This window comes from Protopterus annectens, chromosome 2.part1 (assembly GCF_019279795.1).
Source record: "Protopterus annectens isolate FY-2018-M chromosome 2.part1, PAN1.0, whole genome shotgun sequence".
NCBI classification, from domain to species: Eukaryota; Metazoa; Chordata; order Ceratodontiformes; family Protopteridae; genus Protopterus; species Protopterus annectens.
Genome location: NC_056729.1, coordinates 1,141,750,782 through 1,141,773,855, shown reverse-complemented (window position 1 = coordinate 1,141,773,855; position 23,074 = coordinate 1,141,750,782). Strand labels below are relative to the sequence as shown.

At 42.1% G+C, this 23,074-nt stretch overlaps 1 protein-coding gene across 5 annotated transcripts in view; it reads right to left on the bottom strand.

The window, feature by feature from the left end:
* Positions 1–23,074, bottom strand: part of PBK (PDZ binding kinase) — a 1,262,077-nt gene that overhangs the window by 529,202 nt on the left and 709,801 nt on the right. For all 5 annotated transcript variants that reach the window (XM_044062673.1, XM_044062674.1, XM_044062676.1 and 2 more), the window contains one exon: positions 22,795–22,964. In XM_044062673.1, coding sequence (XP_043918608.1) covers positions 22,795–22,964 — 170 coding nt within the window. The remainder of the gene's footprint in view (positions 1–22,794; positions 22,965–23,074) is intronic.

Genomic DNA, 23,074 nt, shown 5'->3' with positions numbered 1-23,074 from the left:
ATGAGGAACATCCAACAATTTAGCCTTAATATCAGGTAAGGGCTGGAGATGAAGCCAAGAATAACATCGCAAAACAAAACTAATGGCAATAGCCCTAGAAGAAGCATCAGCTGCATCATAACTACACTTGATAGAGTGGCGAGCCACTTGAGAGGAAGAACTCAGGAGAGAAAGAGAGAAAGAGCAGAGACCATCTCTTCTGAATCAGAGAGGTCACAGATTGTCTAGGAAGCTTGAGGAAGAAGGGATAAAACACACATGGTCATAGAAGTCTGGTAATTAATAGTAGCATGAGAAGGCAGGTTGGCAGCAGTACATACCTTTCTGCCTAAACGCTCCATAGCTGTACTGTTCTTGTCTGAAGGTATTTTAGTACATGGCAAAAGTTTAGAAAGTTTGCCAGAAGACACAGATACTACAGAAGGACATTTGTACTAGAACATACAATCATCAGGCACCTTGCAAAATCTGTTAAGTTTCTTTTGGGGCTGGAAGCTGAGAATCAGGGGCTACCGAATGCTGCTGAAAATGTATCTGAAAGGGCAGCCAAAACTGGAGGTACAGTAGAGGGTTTAGGAGACTCCATCTGGTGGAGTTCATAAAACCTTTTTTGAATATCAGAAACCTGACAGCAGTCCAATTTGAAATATTCCATCATCCAAGAAATAGTGTCCCTGAAGGAAAGTTCTTCTAAAGAGAGAGTCTGGACTAATGTATTCTTCTTGCTCAGACCATAATCCAAGGGAGAAGGGATTTGACAAGAATATGCTAAAGACTTCCCCAGAATCCAAATCCTCTTCAGAAGACTCCTGCTTTCTGGGCAACTTAAGGGGAGTAGATGACCAAGGAGGAGCAAGCAGAAAAACTCCCTGAGGAGGCTTTAATGCCATTAACGCATTAAACAACCCCTGGACAAAATTCTTCCATTCATGTTGGGGATCTTTAGCAGAAGGGGAAATATGCTTGTTTCTTTTTTACTTTTGAGGAACGTCTCTGCCTTAAAAATCCTAGGAAGTTTAGACCCTTGCTGACATTCAACCAACATAGAAGGAATCTGCTCCCAAACTAGGAGTTGCAGTATCCCCCTCGGTCCCTCAGAAATAGCTGAAGTTCCCCCTCAATATCTGGAGTGGATGTCTGCAGACCATCTATGTGAGAAGGTGGATCCATCCTGGCTTCTGCCAGGGTTGTGGCAGAGGAATCAGACAACTGGGTGATCTTCTGGGTGTTCACCAGACCTTGAGAGAGATGTCTGGAGGAGGTGGGACAGTAGCCAATACAGACCAGAGGTTTTTGGCCTTTTTCTTGGCAGGGGGCTGACCTTTCGGGATGAGAAAATTCTGCCATAGCACCTTGTGCCAACAATTTAAGATGATAGTTCTCCAGGTAAATTGGCAAGGAGACGAGACCACTACATACCGTCTTAGGGACAAACATTCAGCAGATAGAAACTGTGCATGGTCATGAAAAGCACCCAAAAGTACAGTTGTGTACTTCCCATAAATGTAGATGTTTGAGTGTATTCACTGTTGCAGTCATTACGCTTGAGTTATCCTGCTGGTAGGCTACCTGCAGTCGGCCTGAATTCCAAAGTCCTGGTCTGGTGTCGGTTGCTGTCGCCTCTTCCCTGACGTCAGTGCACTGGAGTATAAAAGATGCAGCCGATGCCATTTTCTTCAGTTTTTCTTGCCCCAGATGTCAGGTGCCCCCAAAAGGGTAGGCTAAAAAATTCTGATTATAAAAAAGTATGCACATAACCTTCATCTACAAGCAAATACACCACATAGGTTGTATAGAATAGAGAAGTACAGATAAGTCCCAGCAATGAAAGGGGGATGGTGGGAGGGTTACCTGGACTGCAACAGTGAATACACTCGAACATCTACATTTATGGTAGGTACACAACTGCACTATGTTCATAGTGTTTCACTGTTGTAGTCATTACACTTGGGTTGAATCCCAAAGCCGAGGTTGGGTGGCTGGGCCTAAACAGAATTAGGACTGGCTATGAGGCCGTGCAGAACTGCAGTGGCAAAGCCTGCTCTGGATTTAGAGTAAAGAGGTAAGTGGTAGTGCTTTGTAAAAGTGTGCACTGAAGTCCAGGTTGCAGCCTCCAAAATGTCCTTGGTTGGTACTCCTCTAAGGAAGGCTGCTGAAGTGGCTGCTGCTCTGGTAGAATGTGGCCCAATGCCCTTAGGCACTGATATGCCATGTTGTGAATAGCAGAAACGAATGCAGTGGCCTATCCATTTTGAAATAGTCTGCTTTGAAATAGCTTTTGCTTGCGATCCTGCAGCATATGTCACTAAGAGTTGCTCAGTCTTTCTGAAAGCTTTAGTTTTGTCCAAGTAAAAGCGTATCTGTCTGTGTATGTCCAAAAAATGCAGAAGTGTCTCCCCTTATTCTGCGGGTTTGGATAAAAGGTAGGCAACTGTATGGTTTGGTTAAGAGCCACACTGGACACTACCTTAGGCATAAATACTGGGTTTGTCCTTAGAGAAACCCTGTCCGGTTGAAAAATAATAAAAGGTTCCACAGCCATTAGTGCCTGTAACTCAGACTCTTCTTGCTGAAGTTATTGCTAGGAGAAGAGCTGTTTTCCATGATAAATATTTTTATCTCAGCTGTAATGGCTGGCTCAAAAGGAGGCAGTGTGAGTTTTTCCAAGACAAAATGGAGGTCCCATGCAGGTATTGGAGCTCTCCTTGGAGGTCTTATGTTTTTGGCCCCTCTGAGATACTACCTTAGCAGTGGATGAGAAAAAATAGGTGGGTCCGTATTGTAATGAGCTGAAATGGCAGAGGCATGGATCTTAATTGATGAGAAGGATAGGCCTTTGTCCAGCATCTGTTAGGTATTGTAAAATCTGAGGAATATTTGGTACAAGCTTGTCAATTCCTTGTGCCTGGTTCCAAGCACAGAATCTCTTCCATTTTTCTGCATAAGATTTTCTGGTGCTGGGCCTCCTGGCCTCCAAAATAACACCCATAACTGCTTTAGAGCGAGGTGTGTTCTGAATGGTTACATTATCCACCATGCAACCAGATTTAGGGTTCTGAGTTTGGTGTGCAGGATCGGATTGTTTTGTTGGGTCAGCAAATGGGATTTGAGGTAATGTTTAGGCTGGGTCTTGAGACAAGCTCTTTAGGATTGGGTACCAGTGCTGGCATGGCCAGTCTGGGGCAATCAGGATAATTTTTGGCTTCTCGTCTGACCTTTTGGAGTACCTTAGGGAGGAGAGGCAGAGGGGGGAAGGCATATACTGTAAGGGATTTCCAGCTGAATAAAAGGGCGTCCACTTTCCATGCTTGTTTGTGATAAGTCCGACTGCAGAATCTCTGTAGCTGGCAGTTGAGGGGAGACAAATAGATCTATATCTGGGCATCCCCATTTCCCTGTTATCACGCTGAAGATTTGTGGATCTAGTTTCCACTCATGAGGATCCATGAGATTTCTGCTTAGTTTCTCTCCCAACGTATTTGTCTTTCCTGGCAGAACTTGTGCTTGCATGTGTACTTGATAAATCAATGCTGTGTTCCACAAAGTCATGGGTTGTCTGCAGAGGGGGTAGGAATGTGTGCCTCCTTGCTTGTTTATGTACCACATGACTGTAGTATTTTCCGTCTTTATCAGCAGTTGTCCTGGATGAAGTAGGTCCTTGAAGGCTGTCAGAGCATTCTGTACAGCTAGCATCTCTTTTGATAGATATGAAGATGCATTTGGCTTGTGGGCCATGCGCCCTGAATACATTTTCCTGCCATGTCCCCCCCCCCAGGCATAATCTGATGCATCTGTTGTTAGTGTCTGCCTGGCTGTGGGTAAAGTGAATGGCTGTCCCTTGTTGTGGTGACAGGCCTGTGCCCACCATCGAAACCTGTTGCAGGCAGGGAATGAGAGTAATTAATGTTTCCAGGCTGTGGCAATGTTGAGTCCAAACACTTTTTTAGGTACCATTGTAGTTTCCTCATATGCAGTTTTGCATATGGAATTAGTAGAATGCAGGATGTGATGTAGCCCAGAGTCTGCAGAATTTTACTTGCAGATAACTGTGTCTTTGTTGCCATGCTTTCAAAGTAAGAAGTCAGTTGCCTTTGTCTGGTGTGAGATAAGCCATCTGTGGGCAGTTGTACTTAAGCTTGCACCCAGGAATATTATCTCCTGAGAGGGTACTAGTTTTGATTTCTTCTCGTTGACTGTGTACCCTAGGCAAATTAGTAATCTTTTTAAAAACGCCAGATGCTTTAGTAGAATGTCTTTGGTCTCTGCTTGAATGAGGCAGTCGTCCAAGTAGGGATATATTTGAATTCCTCTTTGTCTGCAGAATGCAATTACTGGTGCCAGGCATTTTGTGAAGACCCTGGGCGCAGTAGATAAGCCAAAGGGCAGTGCAGAGAAATGGAAGTGCATTGAGCCAGCTATGAAACTGAGGTATCTTCTGCAAGATTGTCTGACTGGGACATGCAGGTATGCCTCTTTGAGGTCCAAAGTTACAAGCCAAGCCTTCTTGCCCAGCATGGGCAGAAGATGCTGCAGAGTCAACATTTTGAATTTTGGAACGCCCAGAAAAGTATTTAGAATAGACAGGTCCAGAATTGGTCTCCAGGCTTTGTCCTTTCTTAGTACTAAGAAAAGTCTTGAGTAAAATCCTTGTCCCTGCTCTTGTTGTGGCACTGGCTGAATAGCCCTGGTGTCCATGAGAGACTAAACTTGTTTTTGTGCCTCTGACCATTGATTGTGTGGCAGGTCTAGCATACCTTTTGCCTTTGGAAGGGTGTGAAAGTGTAACTTGTAGCCCTGATAGACTATATTTAAGACCCATTTGTCCTGGGTGATCATGTGTCAATTTTGTGAAAAAAGTGCTAGCTTTCCCCCTAAGTGTGCTGCCAAAATATAAGTGCTTGGCAATGGCAGAGGGAATTCATTGGGACTGTTTCCTATAAGGCTGTGATTTGTCTTCTCCGCTTTTGCAGGTAGAAGCACCCCATTGTTTGGGCCTGTATGAGCCCTGGGGATGTTGTCTGCCTCTAGGGCATCTGTATCTGCCTCTTTGTGGCCTGACACTGGAAAGGACCAATTCTTAGAAGGCCAGTTCCTGCTAAATCTGGGTGGCTGCACCTGTAAGAAATCCTTTACTGTCTGCATTGATTTAGCTTTATCCTCCATTTTCTTTAACACCTCTTCTGCCTTAACACCAAACAAAGTATCATGCTGTAATGGAGCATCCAATAATTTTGCTTTAACATGATCAGGCAGATTCTGTTCCTTTAACCAAGCATCTGAACCACACAAAAAGAAACAAACGGCCTGGAAGCTCCCAAAAGGAATCCTAGAAACGAACCAAAATGCAATGCAGCAAGTCTATCAGCCAGATAATAATCCAAATAGTCGAAGTCAAATAAAAGTCTCTGTAAAAAGCCACCAATTTATTTAAGCCTTAAAAATATAGCTTTTCGTCAGTCCCAAGACTGATGTAAGATGTAAGAGTTTAAAGGTCAAGGTGGCCATTTTGTAACTTGGTGTAGATACATTTAACTATTTCTGAAGAAGATGGTCTTGGGACTGACGAAAAGCTATATTTTTAAGGCTTAAATAAATTGGTGGCTTTTTACAGAGACTTTTATTTGACTTCGACTATTTGGATTATTATCTGGCTGATAGACTTGCTGCATTGTATTTTGGTTCGTTTCTAGGATTCCTTTTGGGAGCTTCCAGGCCATTTGTTTCTTTTTGTGTGGTTCAGAAGTTTGTTTGAGTTTCCATTTTCCTTTAACCAAGCATGCCTTCTAATGACAGAACCTGTAACTGCGGCCCTGCAAGAGGCCTCCAGTGAATCAAAACCACATTGCAAAGTATGCTTTCCCACTTGTTCAGCTGCATGCAATAAATCCTGCATTTCCTTGTTCTCAGAGCATTCAGAATTTGTCAACATTTTCTGCTTTAACAGTGACATTAACTATTGCTGGTATTTAAGCATACGAAACCGACAATTTAAAGCCCTTACAGCCAAGGTAGCAGAAGTGTAAAATTTTTTCCCCCATCTGTTCAGTGCTCTTGAATCCCTATCTGAGGGGACAGGGTTTTTTGCAGTAGAGGCCTTGACCCCTTTGGGACCCTGAGATATAGTTTCTGGGTCAGCAGCAGGATTTTTGTTTAGAAATTTATGAGAATCTGGAACCCTGTAGTATCTGTCTGGCTTAACAGGTGCAGGAGGTAGAGAGTCGGGAGACAGTCCGGACTCTGAAAATACATCTACAATGTCTAGAACAGGTTGAATAGCAAGAGGACTGTGCTGAGGTAGTAGAATAAAGTCTCTGAGCCTTTTCTTAGTTTCTGAATAATCTTGGCTCTCCCAGTGGAAATGCTCCCTCATGGTATGCAGGGTTTCCCCAAAGGAATAATCCTCAGGAGGAAAAGCTGAAGGAATAGATTCTTCAGCATCAGAATCCTCATAGGGAGGAATAAAATATCCCTGTTCTGAACAGGAGTCAGAGGACATGGAAACCTGATCAGAGGAATCATATTCAGTGTCTTGCCTAGGCCGCTTATCAGGAGGGGGATGGGAACCCCTGATCAAAGTAATTAGGTCTTCGGCCATCAGGCATGGAAGTCTGTCCTGGAGAATGCTGTACAGGTTTCCTTATCTTTAAAGCTGTTTTAGTCTTTGTCTTGGATGCTGAAGTTGGTTTGATATAAAGCTGTGAAGGTCTGAAAACACCCTCAGGAGCCGATGCCTGCTCAGCGGCTCCAGACCCATCTGAGGGATTAGTTTCCGAAGGCCCAATACCTTGAGTATCCAGAGGCCTAGTTGTCTCCACGTGGGAGTTGGAGGCTGCCTGTGGCTCTGAGGTAGCGGGTGTCAGGGGCTGCAAAAGCGCCTCACTGAGAACCGGCGACTGGCTTAGAAAAGGTTTTGCCGTCTGTTTTGGACCTTGGATGCCTGTCCTTTTCTTTATCCTTGCGCTTTTTATGAACTCCGGTCATCGGCTGTTCTGATGGCATTATATAGTTAAACCTACGGCCAAAGTAATGAAATGCAAAATTGTACCGACGCTTAATAGTGCCAACAACTAGCAACGTTGTGGTCAGGGCCTAGGCAAGGAATACAGTAAGAATGAAAATTCTTATGAGGTATTTGCTTCCCACAAGAAATACAATTGTTAACTTTTTCTGACATCGGTCTGGAGCAAGAAAAAAAGTTTCCCCAATGGGGTACTTAGCTTTATTGAAGACTTCAAATCTGTAATTCAATTTCGAAAATCTCAGGAGTCGGCCAACCGGCACTTGCGAACTGCTTTTGCTTCGGGCACCACGCGGCAAGAAAGACTGGAGAAAATGGCGTCGGCTGCATATTTTATACCCCTGGTGCACTGATGTCAGGGAAGAGGTGACAGCAACTGACGCCGGACCAGGACTTTGGAATTCAGGCCAACTGCGGGTAGCCTGCCAGCAAGATAACCCAAGTGTAATGACTGCAACAGTGAAACATGATGAACATCAAGAGAGACACTGCTTGTGATGATCTTTATGGGGGATCTGTCTCCCACACTAACATTTTCCTTTTCTGGGTGACATGTAAACCCACCAAAAGAAAAGTAAAAATAGATAAGTAGCAACCCCAATGGGGCACTTATCTGAAATGAATCTCGATAACCAGCACAGAAGAAAGATCGTTCACACTGATGATAAACGATGGTGCTCAGACAGGCGGCAGGTATGTACATCCATGTCACCTTTTTGCCCTACTCCTTATGCGGGGAGCATACTTGAGACATACAATGTCTATATATTCCTAAGGCTATGATATACTGGGTTACTCTTGACAGGGAATCTCTTTGTTTTATCATGGATGTTGTATGCTGGATCATTTGTCGTTTGTTGTTAAATAAAGTTATAGTGGAGAAATGTAAGAAAGGGGAAGAACCTAAGTATGGCATGGATTGACTATAAAAAAGCATTTGATAGTATCCCACATTCATGGATAAAAGAGTGCTTAAAAATGTGTAAGGTACATCCTACACTGATTAATTACATTACAGTAACCATGAATCAGTGGCAGACCACTTTGCAATTAAGCCATGATAAAGGCCAGATTATTATCCCAGGGATAAAAATCCAAAGGGGGATATTCTAGGGTGACTCCCTGCCACCGTTGCTATTTTTCCTTGCCATTAATCTGCTTACTTAACATCTTAGGTCATGGCTATAATTTGGCTTCTAGAAAACAACAAAATCTAATGACTTATCTTCTCTGTCGATGATTTAAAATTGTATAGCTCATTAGATGAGGAACTGAAAGCACAGCTGCAGGTTGTCAAAACTTTTTCAAATGATACTGGAATGTCATTTGGTCTTGATAAATGTGCAAAAGCAACCTTTAAAAAAGGAAAACTGCAGCACCAGGAAAACATCAGTTTGGGACAAGAATGTGATATAAAAGAACTTGAGCAAGAGGGGGTGTATAAATACTTGGGAATTGATGAAGGGTCAGCAATAAAACATGAACAAATGCAAATAAAGCTTAGTAAGGAGTACTTTACAAAACTTAAATTAATCCTGAAAACAGTATTGACACCTAGGAACAAGATTCAAGCTATAAATCAATTTGCTCTTCCTGTCCTAACTTAGTTTTGGAGTGATTGACTGGCTCCAAAAAGTGTTGGATAGATTGGATATTAAAACAAGGATGCTTCATGCTCACCAACTGATTTTATAAAAATCAGTGTATACCAAGATTATATATTCCCTGTTCTGAAGGAGGGATGGGCCTCCTTGAAATTGATTACATGTACAGATCTGCAATCGTGGGATTCCACGCATCTACTGACCTCACAAGATCCAAACGTGGTGAAAGTTTTGAAACATGAGGAGAATAAATCTAAGATAACATATTTGCTTAATTTAGCAGAGGCATATCGATGTCAAGCAGGAATGGAAATCAAACCAGAAGTGGATAAAACCAGGCAGCAACTGAATGTGCTAAAAAACAAAAGAAAGAATATAAGGTGAAGGACCAGATGAGAAGGCATGAAATGTGGAAAAAAAACAAATATAGTTGCAAGTATAGAAAACTTCTGGAAGAGCCTCATGTTGATCAAGAACAAATGCAGGAATGGTTAAGGAGAGGTGAATTTACATCAAGAAATGAAAGGTTAATATTGGCAGCCCAAGATAGTGGGATACGTACACGCTGGTTTACTAAGTCCATTGAACATGTGGGAGAAACAGACATATGTAGGTTTTGTGGAACCAAACTGGAAACGGTCACACACCTTACTGCTGGTTGCGACTCTCTAATGGCAGAGGGACTGTATCCTGAAAGGCATTATAATGTGGCGAGATTGTGAGACTGGAGATTGTGCAGACATTATGGTACCGAATTGGCTGAAAAACACTGGAAACATGAGCCACAGAGAATCACAGAAAATGATGAAGTTTACATCACATGGGATCACCCAATACCAACAGTCCAAAAGACAGATGCTAGAAAACTGGATATAGTGGTCCAAGAAATGAAGACAGAAGTAGCATTGATCATTGAAATCGCCACACCTAGTGACTACAGTGTCTTGCATATAAGAGAGACACAAAGTCATAAAATACCTCGATCTGCAGCCAGAAACGAGAGCCATGTGGAAGAAAGATACCCAGACAGTTCCAATAGTAGGAGCAACTGGTCTTATAAAAAAGAATTTACAATTGTATTTAGATATGTTACCAACCATACGAATTGCAGGAGTCATCATTACTGGGCAAATTGCGGGTGCTGCGAAGAGCACTTTTGGCTAACATCAAAGAGTGAAACAATACTAATTTCATGAACTTTATTCGTACTTTGACTTAGGAATGGGGCCCATTCCCGTCATTGTATTAGAAACCCAAAAGACTTGGAGAAATTAAAAAAGGGAATCCCTTAGATGAAGAATACTGCAACAGTGATATGGAAGGACATCTTCCCAAAAACCTATAAATGAACAATATACACAACTACTACAGCTTACTAAAATACATAGGAAACAGTAAATCAACTATCTCTCAAGAAGGGAAGAGATAAATGGAATATGTTTGGATTAGTTTCTGCAATAAATATCTTGTACTATATAATCTAAGAAATACTTTGTATGTTAGATTATCAGACCCTCATGTGCTTCATCGATGAGGTTACCACGGTGGTGCAGCGGTAGCGTTGTTACCTCACAGCAAGAGGTTCTCCCATTCGATTCTCAGCTGGAGTGCCTTCTGTGTGGAGTCTGCATGTCCTCCCCGCGGTCGAGTGACGTTCAAAAGACATGCATGAATAGGTGTGCCTTCGTTGAAGGTTAGGCGTCGAGCTGGCACCTCGGCACCGTAAAACTCTACTACCAATAATTAGCAGACCAGAGTTCCGCTGTGGCAACCCCTAACCGGGAAAAACCGAAAGACAAACAACATGTACTTCATCGATGTATATCCTCCTTTCTTCGTTCTACAGATTTTCTTTCATATTTCAAATATTTCTGAAGACCACATCTTGACACAATTCTGACTTTCCATTAGGAGAATATACTCTTATCCCACTTCTGTTCAATTGTATTATTTTACAATGGTGTGATACCACACCCATTTATACATAGCCCAACTTGTGGCAAACATTTTCTCGTCCAATATAATGGAACTACAGTGATCTCACTGGGAGTGGGAAAAGTAGCAAACACTTCTCAACTCTCACTGGCAAGGCAAGAAGGATGAATAATCTTCTTGGACTTCAGTGCAATCTAAAAGAACTTCAAAGGTGATTCAAAAAGCCACTGTATATCAGCAAGCTGACTATAACTCCAATATGGTAATTCTGGCACTGAAACCACTCAGACGAAGAACAAACAGATAAAGGCTCAGCAAATTCTGAATGCTCTCTGAGCCCAAGAAGTCAGCCTTGGGATGACCAGACAAGGTTTTGATAGGACAATAAAATAACTCTTCCTCCAAACTTTGAGATATAAACAAACGCAGTCTCTAGAGGAAGGATGACCAGGAGGCATGGTACAAACTACACCTCTAGCCTCATCCTGGCCTAAGGATAAAAGCACACCATATACTACATAGGTTCACAGTTAAGTACCTTGAGGGCCATTTAAAGCCAATTCAGTTTCTCTTTTTTGTGATCAAAATAACGTATTCCATTTGTTTAGATTGGCCTTACCCATCCTACAGTGGACAATTATATATTACCCTTAATGAGAATAACTGGGATCATACCATACATAATTTGAGGGGGCCCATGCATGAGACAAAGCATTTAGGAGCTGCCTCTGTCCATCACTTGTACTGGGGGCAGTCCTGGGCTAATTTTCTGTTTCCCATCCATAGATCAAAGCTGTGTTCAAATATGGACTGGTATGATATTTTATGTGACTGGGCTGTCTGTTCAAGAGCAGTGTCATCCTCTGCCAAATGTTCCTTTTCCTTCAAACTTTTCTGCTGATTCGTTTTGACTTGCTGATGTGCAGTAAATCCATCAGTAATGGGTCCGAGGATGCCTCATATGCCAGACACAGGTCACCTTCTAGCAGTCTGTAGAATACAAAGTATAGTGACAGTGCTTTGAGACAGTCCATGTAGGATATGTTGTTTAGGTCTTGAATCCTTTTAGTAAGGTATCTTTGTGGGTGCTCCAGTTGTTGCATTTGTCTGGATAGATAAATGACAGAGGGGGCATTATATTCAAAGATTCTCCCTCTTTACTTGCCCCTCATTTGACCAATGATGACATCCCTAGATATAAACACAATCCCTTTATTTGTAAATTATGCAGTATAGAAGGACTTTCTCACAACAATAAACACATGTTGGTAAAACCTTAGGTAAATATCCACGAGTTCCAAAATCCTGAACTAGGTCAACTCGGGGAATATTGTTAATGTGGTAGTTCCCTGGGGTAGATGACTTCCTAGAGCATACAATAATGCATTTTTTGGCATTCAGTTTCAGTCCATGTTTTTTTCATTAGTTATTTAATTGGGACAAACCTTCCTGCAGGACGACCAAGTAATTTAGAGATTCAATGACTGCGCCTAGCTTTTATCTACAAACATGGTTAGCCAGAGCCCCTTGGCGAGGGCTTTTACTTTAGAAAAGTAGATACCAAACAGAAGAGGTCCCAGCATCAAAAGCTTTGGCCAGGCCGAGGTACGTGAGATGTACTGTTTTTGTCTTCACCCACTGCTTCAGTGACATTTTCAAAAAAATCCACCAGTTTGAGTAAGCATGATCTGTCCTTGATGAATCCAAACTGAGATGGGTCCAGTATTTGGAGGTTCCCTATGTCCTGATTGACTAGGTCCATGACAAGTCTTTCCACAGTTTTGCATACAATGCTGGTCAGACTTATGGGTCTGTGGATGGTCCTCAATTACGTAGGGAAATGACTAACTGTTCTCTATTCACTTGGTACAAAACCTGTATGGAGGCCTAGATTGAATAGTGTTGTTAAGAGGTGTGGCTAAATTGTGCTTCATGTTATTTAAGATGCAACCAGGGATATTGTCTGGACCCACAGAGGTAGTATTTTAACTTCTGATGGCATTTTTAGGACTAGGTCTTGTGTGACAGCTGGACATGAGCCACTTTCAGGTATATCTTGAGGGAAAGATGGAGAAGAGAGAGGAATAAAGTTACAGCTAAATTTATTAGGCAGTAGGTTTGCTACCTTCATTGTCAGCATAGGTATCATCATTCACAATAAGTTCAACCCATTGCTGTGTTGTGCTGTTGAAATTACAAACGTAACTAAAAAAAAGGCTTTGTAATTGTCTGAGGCTTGGGAAGCTACTTTAGCCTCAAACTTGGCTTTGATGGATTTTATTAAGCTCCTGAGCTGTTTGTTTATTTCAATGGCAAGGACTCTAACATTCTAGGAATTACTCTTCTTACTTTTGTTCAAAATTATTTAGGTGGCTTCCTTAGGACGAGGCTCTTTCATTGTACTTTTGTTATAAAGCTTGTTGATATTATGGTTCCACCATGTGGGTTTGTTTCTGGGGTTTTCCCTGCACTTGCTTCTATGGAGTACAGCTGCATATATGCAGTTGTTCATGTGCTGGTATAATGCATTGGTTTACGTTTTTGCATAGTTATTGGAGTTAACTGGGTTTGATGGGGATTTAAGCTTGGCAATATATTACTTGAGAGTAGATAGCTTGTCTTAAATACATTTCTAAAGGTATTTTTAGTGGAAGGGATCTCTGGTTTCAGTTTTATTTTAAAAATAATGCTTTACGGTTAGAACCAAAAGGCGAGAAAGATAAGGAAGGGTTGTGCAAGATGCTCCCATATTAGTAATGACAAGATCCAAGATGTTATTACAATCAGTGGGTACTTTGTCAATACAAATGCTCTGGAACAATTAGTCAAAGTCCAGGAATCTTTGTGCTACTGCATTAGAGGTGGTGTAGGTTTCCCAGTCTATAGTTAAGACTGTTTAGATCACCTAGGAGAATGGCTTTGGGTTTAATATGGAGTGATTTTAGTTCCTGTATATAGGTCTTGTAGCTTTCTTGTGTCACAGAGAGAGTTCTATAGCTAGTTTATATGGTATGGGATCTTTTTGATGCCTATTTAGACATGAACAGGCTCTAGTACATCATGCTGCTTTACCAGCTTTGATGAGAGTCTCTTCTGGATGTAGACTGGGACACCTACACCTTTTCTCCCCTCCTTTGCAGTATCTGGTGTAAATGTGTGGAATGCATTATAACCCTGCACAGCTGGAGTGCTCTCCATTTTAAAAGAAGTTTCAGTCACTATACAAATGTCAATGTTCTCCAGGGTGAAAGGGGCTTGTAGGGTGCGGAGTTTCTTGTTTAGGATCCTAGCAGTGATCAGTAACATCTTCATATTTTCCCTTGCTTGATTTGTTATACTGGTACGTTTATCAGGTTGGCATTGCATAAAAAAAGGCACTATGGAGGTAGACAATGTCTTTGCCAATACTTGAAACCCTAGAGCGGACAGATGAAGACCATCCCTGGAGAAGCAGCATGGTCGGTCAATCATATCCTCCCAGAGTGATAAAAATTGGAGCTCCTTTGAATGACAAAAAACTAAGCCAATTATTGAAGTCTATTGTTTGCTCATATTGTGGTGTCATCTTTGCAGAAGGTAGAATACTGTTCAATGCTAGGCTCATAACTGCCTTGGAGATACAGTTTGAGAAGTCCATCATGTCTCTCTTCATAAAGTTCAGGGAGATGCACCTCACATCATTGACACTGGAATGAACTATGACACAGCCATAGTAAAACTTGTTGTTCAAGGACTTGAGTGCCATGTGTGATCTGATGGGTCCTGGCACCAAACAAGCAACTGTCAATCTTTCCTTGTTCAGCCTGGTAAGAGGCACATCTGCATGCCTTACAATGGAGTCGCCTACCACAAGAATGTTTGTTTGGGTTAATGACTGCCTTACGGGCTCAGAACTCCTTGTGCTATTATGTGAGGAAGTAGGCTCAATTTGCTGAGTGTGCTTGGTGCCTATGCTGTGTTTTGGAGGTGTCAGGTTTAAGCAAGTTACTCTTAGAACCTCAGCATATTATGGAGTATGTGTATTTTGATGGCCTTGGAGATGTGTGATGTACTGCTGATGATTTTGGTGTCCGAGTTTACTGTGTGTGAGATCATTGCCTTCAATGACATTATATATTTACATCTATCACACACTGTGTTATGCTGTTTGAGTAACAGTCGATCATCAGACAGCATAAGACAATTCTTACACTGTCTCAAGATACTCATCTCAATCAATCAGGCTAGCTAGAGAAGTTGTGGGGAAATGCTGGTCCACAATATCAACAGGTATGACTGGGGGCAGCGGTAACTATAACTGCTTGGAGTCTGGCTTTAGAACAATGTTTGGGTGGACTTGCTACCAAGTATTTTAACTACAATACAAAACAGCTAGCCTGGAAACTCATCTGCCTCCAGCACAAATCAGTAAATTAATTACAGTTAATTATAGCCTGTATGACTTCACAAGAGGAAGTACTGACCCAAAAGAAGACAGGATTCAGAAGCTTCATCCATCTCGTTAATGCAGATCTCCACAACCTACCTGAGACACCAGCTGAGGAGGCAGACATTAACACTAACTCTGACAAAGTATGTGATTTGAGAGTACTGGAAATTGTGGTAAGTGAAGCCAATTTTTGTGTGTGTGTTTGTGCCACAGGCTGTGTGAGAGAAAGAAAGACCAGCTATGGCCCAGGTGATATCTAACCCATAGTCCTTGTGGGTGAAATGCCACATCAGAGACTCTAGATCCCTGCAAGAGTCAAGCAAGCACCTTACCAAAATCAACCAGGCCATGGATCTAGTGCAGGTTCACCCTGCAATTCCTCTCTTATGACAGAAAAGTTCAGCTGGACTGTAGAGGAGTACCTAGGAGATGAAGCTTCAGCCCTGAGTGCCTCTAATCCTTAATTAAGTAACTTCAGGGGCCACTTACTACTATTAGGTTGGCAGACTCGAGACTAACCAATCCAGTATGGAAAATGTGACAAGTACCCATGGCTGCATCCACCAGACTAGGAGTTGGGAAGCACGTCTCAGACTTCAAGTCCTTAGTAGAACAGGAATATCAGAACAGAATTAAATGCCTCCTAAATGAGGGAGGTTTCAACAAAGGGAGACCAAAAAGGGTGCAGAAAATCTAGCTTTTTTGGTGCAGAGTGTGAGCTTCCCATTGATGATGTTTGGTGTAGCCTTCTATTGTTATGTAATAGAAAATACAACCTCTGAAAACAATTTTCAACAGTTACACCAAGGATTAATATGTTTATTATACGAATGGCAAAACGAAAGTGACATCAAGAGATTCCAGTTTTTATGTATTTGATGCAGAGTATCTCTGTATACTTTGCCACAGATGCACACCTGTCTCCAAGCAGATGAACTTTTTGAGAAAGATGTTACACACACACTAATTAGCAGAGATGATAAATGGTGCAACAAGGCCAATTAATCCTTGAGGTCAGGTCTACTGACTATCTGGATTCCAGAAGTGAGAAGATACAAACCAGAAAAAAACTGGGCAAGGAGGACACATTAGACAAATCTAATCTATTTCTTCCACTGAGTGGTCTATGCTGAAAATCAAGGATAGGCTGAGAATACTTGCAGGGCATTTAATACAGTCATAAACAAGGTCAACAAAATGAGAAAGAAAGACTGTGAATGACTGTTAGACCGTATGACAACTTACACAGTAAGCAAAATGCATGCTAAAGAAAGTACAGTTGTGTAAGAACTTAGACAACACAGACTTTTTAAGACAAGTGTGAACTCCTCACTGTGCTGAAGAAGCACAGTGAAGTGTAGATCCTGAAACAGGAGCTGTTGTGAGGGGGCTTGAATCAAAAGGTCATTCAAGAAGGCTACCACAGGGCCAGACATTGGGTAAAGACCCTTGGAGCTGTAGAAAGAGCAAAAGGTAAAGCAGAGATAATGAGAGGAATAAACAGAGAAATGAAAACATGTCCTGAAGACAGCTAAGTGTGTTTCAAGTCCAGGGATATCAGAAAGGCTTGAAAAAGTAACAGAGGGATGTGTGTCCAAACAGACAACATCCTGAAAGAAGCAATTTTGAGAAAGATGGTGAGAAAAGACAGGTCTAGAATGGCCCTCTACAACTTCTCCTTCCAGGGAACCAGAAACATCCTGGAATAAAAAGTATGTTTCTTGCTGAGACATGAGGGGACGGGTTGATCAGTTTCCTTAACCACCGGATCCTGTAGAACCAAAGGAAAATGTGGGAGCTGACAAGGAGGAGGCTGGGGAAAGCTTGAGAATGAAAGAAGGGTCTTCCAAGCCATAAAAATAAGTATTTTGGATAATGGGCAGACCCCAAGCATCTGTGGTTATATTACCAAACAGGAAAAGAGTCAACTTGAGGGACTGAAGAATCTGGCCGAGAAGTATAAGTGGCTGAACTTCAAATATAAGCAGATTTGTCAGGGAAAGAAGGTGTCGGACTCTTAGCACCCTGTGAGAAGGCTGGTCTGGAAAAACTCTCCTAGAAGCCCTCTTGCCCCTAGAAGGCTGTTTAGGGTGCCTACAAACAAAATAGGTCTTTGAAAGATATAGATTTGTTTCAAATCCTGCATAACTTTACCCTTATCCTGAAGGGTCTTAAATAATTCAGTCACAGCAGTGCCAAAGAGATTCTGGTAAAGGATGAATCCAATAATTTGACTCTCATGAGGTGTAAGCCAGAATACTCCCTCATAACAGATGCAACTGCCCAAGAGGAGGCATCAGCAGCATCATAGCTACATTTATTAGAATGAAGAGCCACTTGAGAAACCAAGCTCAAAACAGAATTGCAGACGTCTTGCTCTCTGAGTTAGACAAGTCAGCCAGAATTCCCCAAGTTGGGAGAGAAGAGGCAGGACATACCTAGTCATATAGGTCTGGTAATTAATAGCCCTGAAGACTAAGGTAGCAAAGGTATATACTTTTTTTTTTTAACCATACATGTACATGGCAAGATTGTCCTTACCAGAAGGTAAAAGCTTAGAAGACAGCAAACCTTTGATGGTTTATCAGTGGCTACAGAAATAGCAGGGTCAGAGGAAGGGCTTTATATACAAAAAGCTGAGCCTCAGGAACTTTACAGAACCTGTTTGGCTTCTTAGGTGCAGGAGGTTGACAGTCAGTGGCCTAAGAAGCTTCAATGGAGGAACTGCAGATGGCCAAAGAGAATCTATTTCCAAAAGTACACAGTATCTTTTTTTGAACGTCAGAATCCTGGAAATAGTCCCATTTAACAAATCACTTTGCCCTCAAAAGACAATTTCACCATAGGAGAGTCAGGAGAAAAGTGAATCCTCTTCTTCAGACCATAGGGTAAGCAAAAAAATTGATCAGAGAGGAGTAAGCCAATGACTCCTCACCAAAGTCTGACTCTTCAGAGATTTCAGAGTCCTTAGGGCATTTGGAAAGAATGTAAGATCAAGGAACTGAAGCAGGATCAGATAAATGGGGGGATGCAATGAGGGTACCAGGCATAGGTTGCCTAAAAAGTATTTGCGGAATCCCCCTGGGTCCATTTAAAATAATCAGCTATGGTCCCTCCTCCACATCTGCACCAGGTGTATGAGTGGATGTGTGAGAAGGCAGCTTCATGTCGGCCTCCAACATGGTTGTGGCAGAGGGGACAGACAACAGCACAGGATGGTCCTCAGGTTCTACATCTAACCCAAAGTAGATGTCCAGTGGAGGCTGGACAGCAGCAGGATCAGTTCATGTGGGTATCATTTTATATGGCATCTGAACGTCAGGGCAGCCAGATTCAGCCATGGTACCCTGTGCTAAAAGTTTCAACCAATGGTTCTCCAAATAAATGGAAAGAGATGACAGATGTTTGCCCCAAGACACTCCGCAGTCATCTGATAAACCTCACACTGTGTATGGTCATGTGCAGCATCCAAACAAAAAAGGCACTGTTTGTGTTTATCTTTATGGGGAATCTGCCTCCCACACTCAATTTTCCTTCCTGGATGACATGTAAACTAAGACATTAGTAAAAAGAAAGGAAGAGACCCCAATAGAGAAATGATCTGTAGAAGGCTTGGTAGTGGAACCAACTCAATCAATGGCTTGCAGATCGAATTCAAAAGTAGTGTTTGGGCTGGGGGCAAAGAAGACCTGAGGATTAGGTGCTTGTATGTCACATGTGTAACTTACCCCTTGCACAAAAGACGTACATCTAACATACAGCACCTGGAAGATGTAAAGGCTTTGCTATGCTGGCCAGACATTCTACTATCCCTGGCAGGATATCTCAAAGAGTAAAGAATGCAGCAGTGGATAAGTGTGACAAAGGAGGTACACTGCCAGCACAGCTAACTGGAATTTTGTAAATAATTGTATGTCATTTGTGAATATCAACATGATTCATATAAGATGTTTGTGTTACAAATGTATTAAAGCTGGATGTCATATAAGATGGTTTGTATATACGTGTGCTGAAGAGGTATTTTACAAAGTGCTGTTTGAAATGTAAACGCAGTGTACCCCTACTGGAACAGAACAGAAATGTACCTACACTATTGTAACTGTTTAAATGTATATACTTTAACAGGGGAATCTGGAATACAGGAGGTTAACTAGCAAAACTTCAGAAAAATATCTGAAATTAAATTACTTTAGGACAGCAAGAGACAAGATGTCTATACTACGGAACTCTCTTTATCATCTTGAAGGGGAAATAATTACTAGGCTTTAGATGTGGAAGTGTTTTATGACTTCCAACAGCTGCACATATCTGAGCAAAAGCCCTTGTCTGGGTATTTTCACAGGTAGATGCTAAATACTGCCAGATTCCAGCAGTGGGGGGTTTTACCCGGGAAAGAGTCGAGATGACAAGAAATTATGTCATTCTGCAAGCTATTCTAGCAGTAACATTTCAGATATTAAAGAACTCTGAGAGAGAGAGAGAGAGAGAAATACAGCATTCTGTATTTTGCCTTTGACCTGACAACATCAAGATCCACTCACCATATCTGCCTTGCTCCTTAAAGTGTTCTAGGGTATATTCATAAGTGTACTAGGGTATAGTAATTTTCTTAGATATAATCAGGAATATAGCAAAACCTAGTGCAAATCTTTTTCATTATTGAGACTGTCCCGAAATGCTGTTTTAAATATTTCCTGTAATTTTGAACTTTGATGCTACTCTTAATATATACAGAGTATTTTCTTGTTCTTTTTTATTATTAAATATATTTAAACCTATTATTGTGGCTTATCTGTCTAGAGATATTTAAGTTCTGGGAGTAATTGCATATTTGTTTGGGGACACTGTGAAGGCCCACTCCTAATTTCCTTACTCTTCTTCAAACTACCATTTTTATTACTAGTAACATTACACAGTAATATTGGACACCCTTTGTTAAGAGGCTTAAAGTAGTTGATAAAGAACTGGCTGGTGGCAGTAATAACTACCTTATAGTCTGGGCAGAAGGAGGCATAGCTAGTAAACCTATGCCAGCCTTTTCCAGGTGTGTGTGTGTGTGTGTGTATATATATAAAACAAATCTCCAAGAGTGTTTCTGTCAGCTACTTGGGAAGGGACATGAAGCACTGGTTGGGACAGAGAGGGTGCTGGAGGTCTCAGCTTGGGCACTCAGCTGAGATCTCAACTCTATAGCTGTGGCAGTGGGTAGTCTTTACTGGGGATCTGGAGAATGAGGGAGAAACCAGCCCCAGACTAACTGTGGTCTTTGTGTGCTCTTAAGGGAAATTGCACTTGATACAGAGAACTGCATCTGGACATACTGTGTACGTACCTGTCATCCTCCTACTGTACATCCTCCACTGGTGAGAACTGAGGCTTCTTGATTACTGGGCCAGTGGTGGGGTGTCACATGTATTGGTGGTAGTGATGGGATCACCACATCACATACTGGGATTCAGTGGTGTGGATACTGAATTTGTGCAGCCTGTAAACAATGGTCCCTGAAGAAGGTGTTTGTATTCTCAATCAGCCACACAATGAACATTCAGATTTTGAGATCACAACAATTTTATTTATTTTTTGTTAGCTTAGTGAGGGAGAGCAGGCGAGGAGGTCAGCAGAGGAGTATGGCAAGTTGACAAGAGAGCCAGTTGGCTGAGATGGGCTGAGATGTGCCAGGCAAAAGGACTGGTGCATGCCAACCTGACTAAAGCAGAAATTAATTCAGCCTTAGCCACAGCTGCATCACAAACCAGCAACCAGGACAACAACCCAATTGACCTTGTGGATGTACAGCTCTCAAAAAATGGGACAGCTCAGCCTTTCCACAGAAAACTTAAACAACTGTCTATATTAGAGAGAAAAACTGGAGGCCAAGCATTTGGAAATAGAATCAACAGACAGTGGCATTTGGACGTCAAAGCAGAATTAGCAGAGAGACAGATGTCTGAAAGCTGAGAAAAATGAGAGGCAGAGGCAACATGAAAAGGAAATGCTGACTCTTCGCCAGAGTCATGGAGGTAATGGGGAAGGGAGTAACCGAATCCCAGAAGCAACAAAGTCAATAAATTTCTTCCACAAGCAACAAAGGTCAGTAAATTTCTTCCACAATTTACAGAGTGATACTTTTGATATTTTCATATGTTTAAAAGGGTATGTAAACAGTATAATGTTGACTAAGGGCTCTGGGTATGGTTTGACCCCTTAAATCCATGGTAACACCATCTGTCTAGTGCTCAGGAATCCCTACCTGAGGGGGTAGGATTCTTAGCAGAGGTTGCTTTAATTCCTTTAGGCCCTTGAGAAATTACCTCAGGGTCAGCAGTAGGATTTTTAAAAAGAAATTTGTCCGAGTCAGGGACTCTGTGCTGTGGAAGATCTAAGAATTCCAGAGTCTCTTTTTAGACTAAGGGTAGTCTTGACTCTCCCATTGGGAATGCTCCCTTAAGGTATGAAGTGTTTCCCAAAGGAAAATTCCTCTGGAGGAGAGGCTGAAGTGATGGAATCCTCATAAGTAGAGAGGGGTTGCATGTCTTCATATTCAAATACATCAGAGACATCTGACTCATGTTCAGACAAAACTACAGGGGACAGATCTCTTTTCCTTTTGAAGGGGGAAGCTTGGCTTTCCCTGATCAGCATGATGAGGTCTTCCTCCATTTTTAGCATTTGAGACTGAGGCAAGGAAGCAGGTGCCCGACATTGGGTCGTTGATTTCTTGAGTGTGGTTCGTACCCTGGGCCTAAGAAACTCAGTCGTTTTCGAAAGAATGGTAGTTGTAAAAGAAGACGTCTGTGTTGAGAATCAGTAGTGGGAAGGACTTCCTTGGAAGCCGGTAGCTGCTCAGCGGCTCTGGACCCATCCAAGGTAGAGACAACCGCAGGATCCTTAGTCAAAGAAGAGTTTTGTGGCATACCGGACTCCGAAAGGGTCTTGGTAGTGGCCTGCGAATCCACAGAAGTGGGCATCAGGGGCTGCGAAAGTGCCTCACTGAGGACCGGAGAACTGACGACTAGCTTAACGGAAGCATCATCGCTAGGTTTGGACCTGTGCAGTCTGTCTCTGTCTTTATCTTTACTTTTTTTCGGAAGATCTGCTGTCGGATGGTTTACCGAAGCTGTATCGGAATTGGAGGATTGTAAGCGAAAATATCTAGCTACAATAAGGGCCCGATGACAGATAGTTATGGCGTTGAACAAAGCACAGAAGTGACAATGGGGGACATCGTGGTATGGGCCTAAACAAGTGATGCAGTAAGAATGAAAGTCTCGGTATGGTATTTGCTTCCCACAGCCGAGACAATTATTAACTTTTTCTGACATCGATTAGTGCAAGAAAAAAGGATCCCCAACAGGGTACTTCGTTTTAGAAGACTTCAACTTCAATTTGGTAGATGAAACTCTGGTAGCGGCCAACCAGCACTCGTGCGAACTGCTTCTGCTTTGGGCTCCATGGCAATAAAGACTGATGTAATGGCGTTGGCTTCCTTACTTCATACTACTGACGACCTGACGTTAGTCCTGAAGTGACAACAACTGACGCAGAAATACTAAGCCTGTGGTATTCGGGCTGGCCGAGGACTACCCTGGCAGGGATACCCCAAATGTGATGACTGCAAAAGTGAAACACGAAGAACATCATCAATGTAATTTGCCCAGGAGGCAGATTTACCACTATAGTGCCCCTATACCTCTGCAGCTTTCACGGTCACGAAGAAATAGGGATTACTGAACTGCTTAGTAAATATGTTTTTTTTTTTAAAGGGTCTTCAAGTAATCAACTTTTCAAAGTTTAAGAAAATGATGTACCTGCAAACCTTTTGCTACATTCAGCGCAACTTTTAGGATATCTGCAGCGGGGAAAGGTCCACCTTTCTTTTCACGTCTCTCTTCTATGAGATCATTCAGTGACTTCTCTCCTCCATATTCCATAGCTAAGCACATTTCGCCATCCTTGGCTTTCATAAATGCACGGTAACCTGAAAAATAAGAAAAGTTAGACTGCATATCACAAAATACGACACAGAAATCTAACAGATATTTGAACTAGCAGCTATTACACCTCTTCTAAAGAAATTTTGGATCAGAG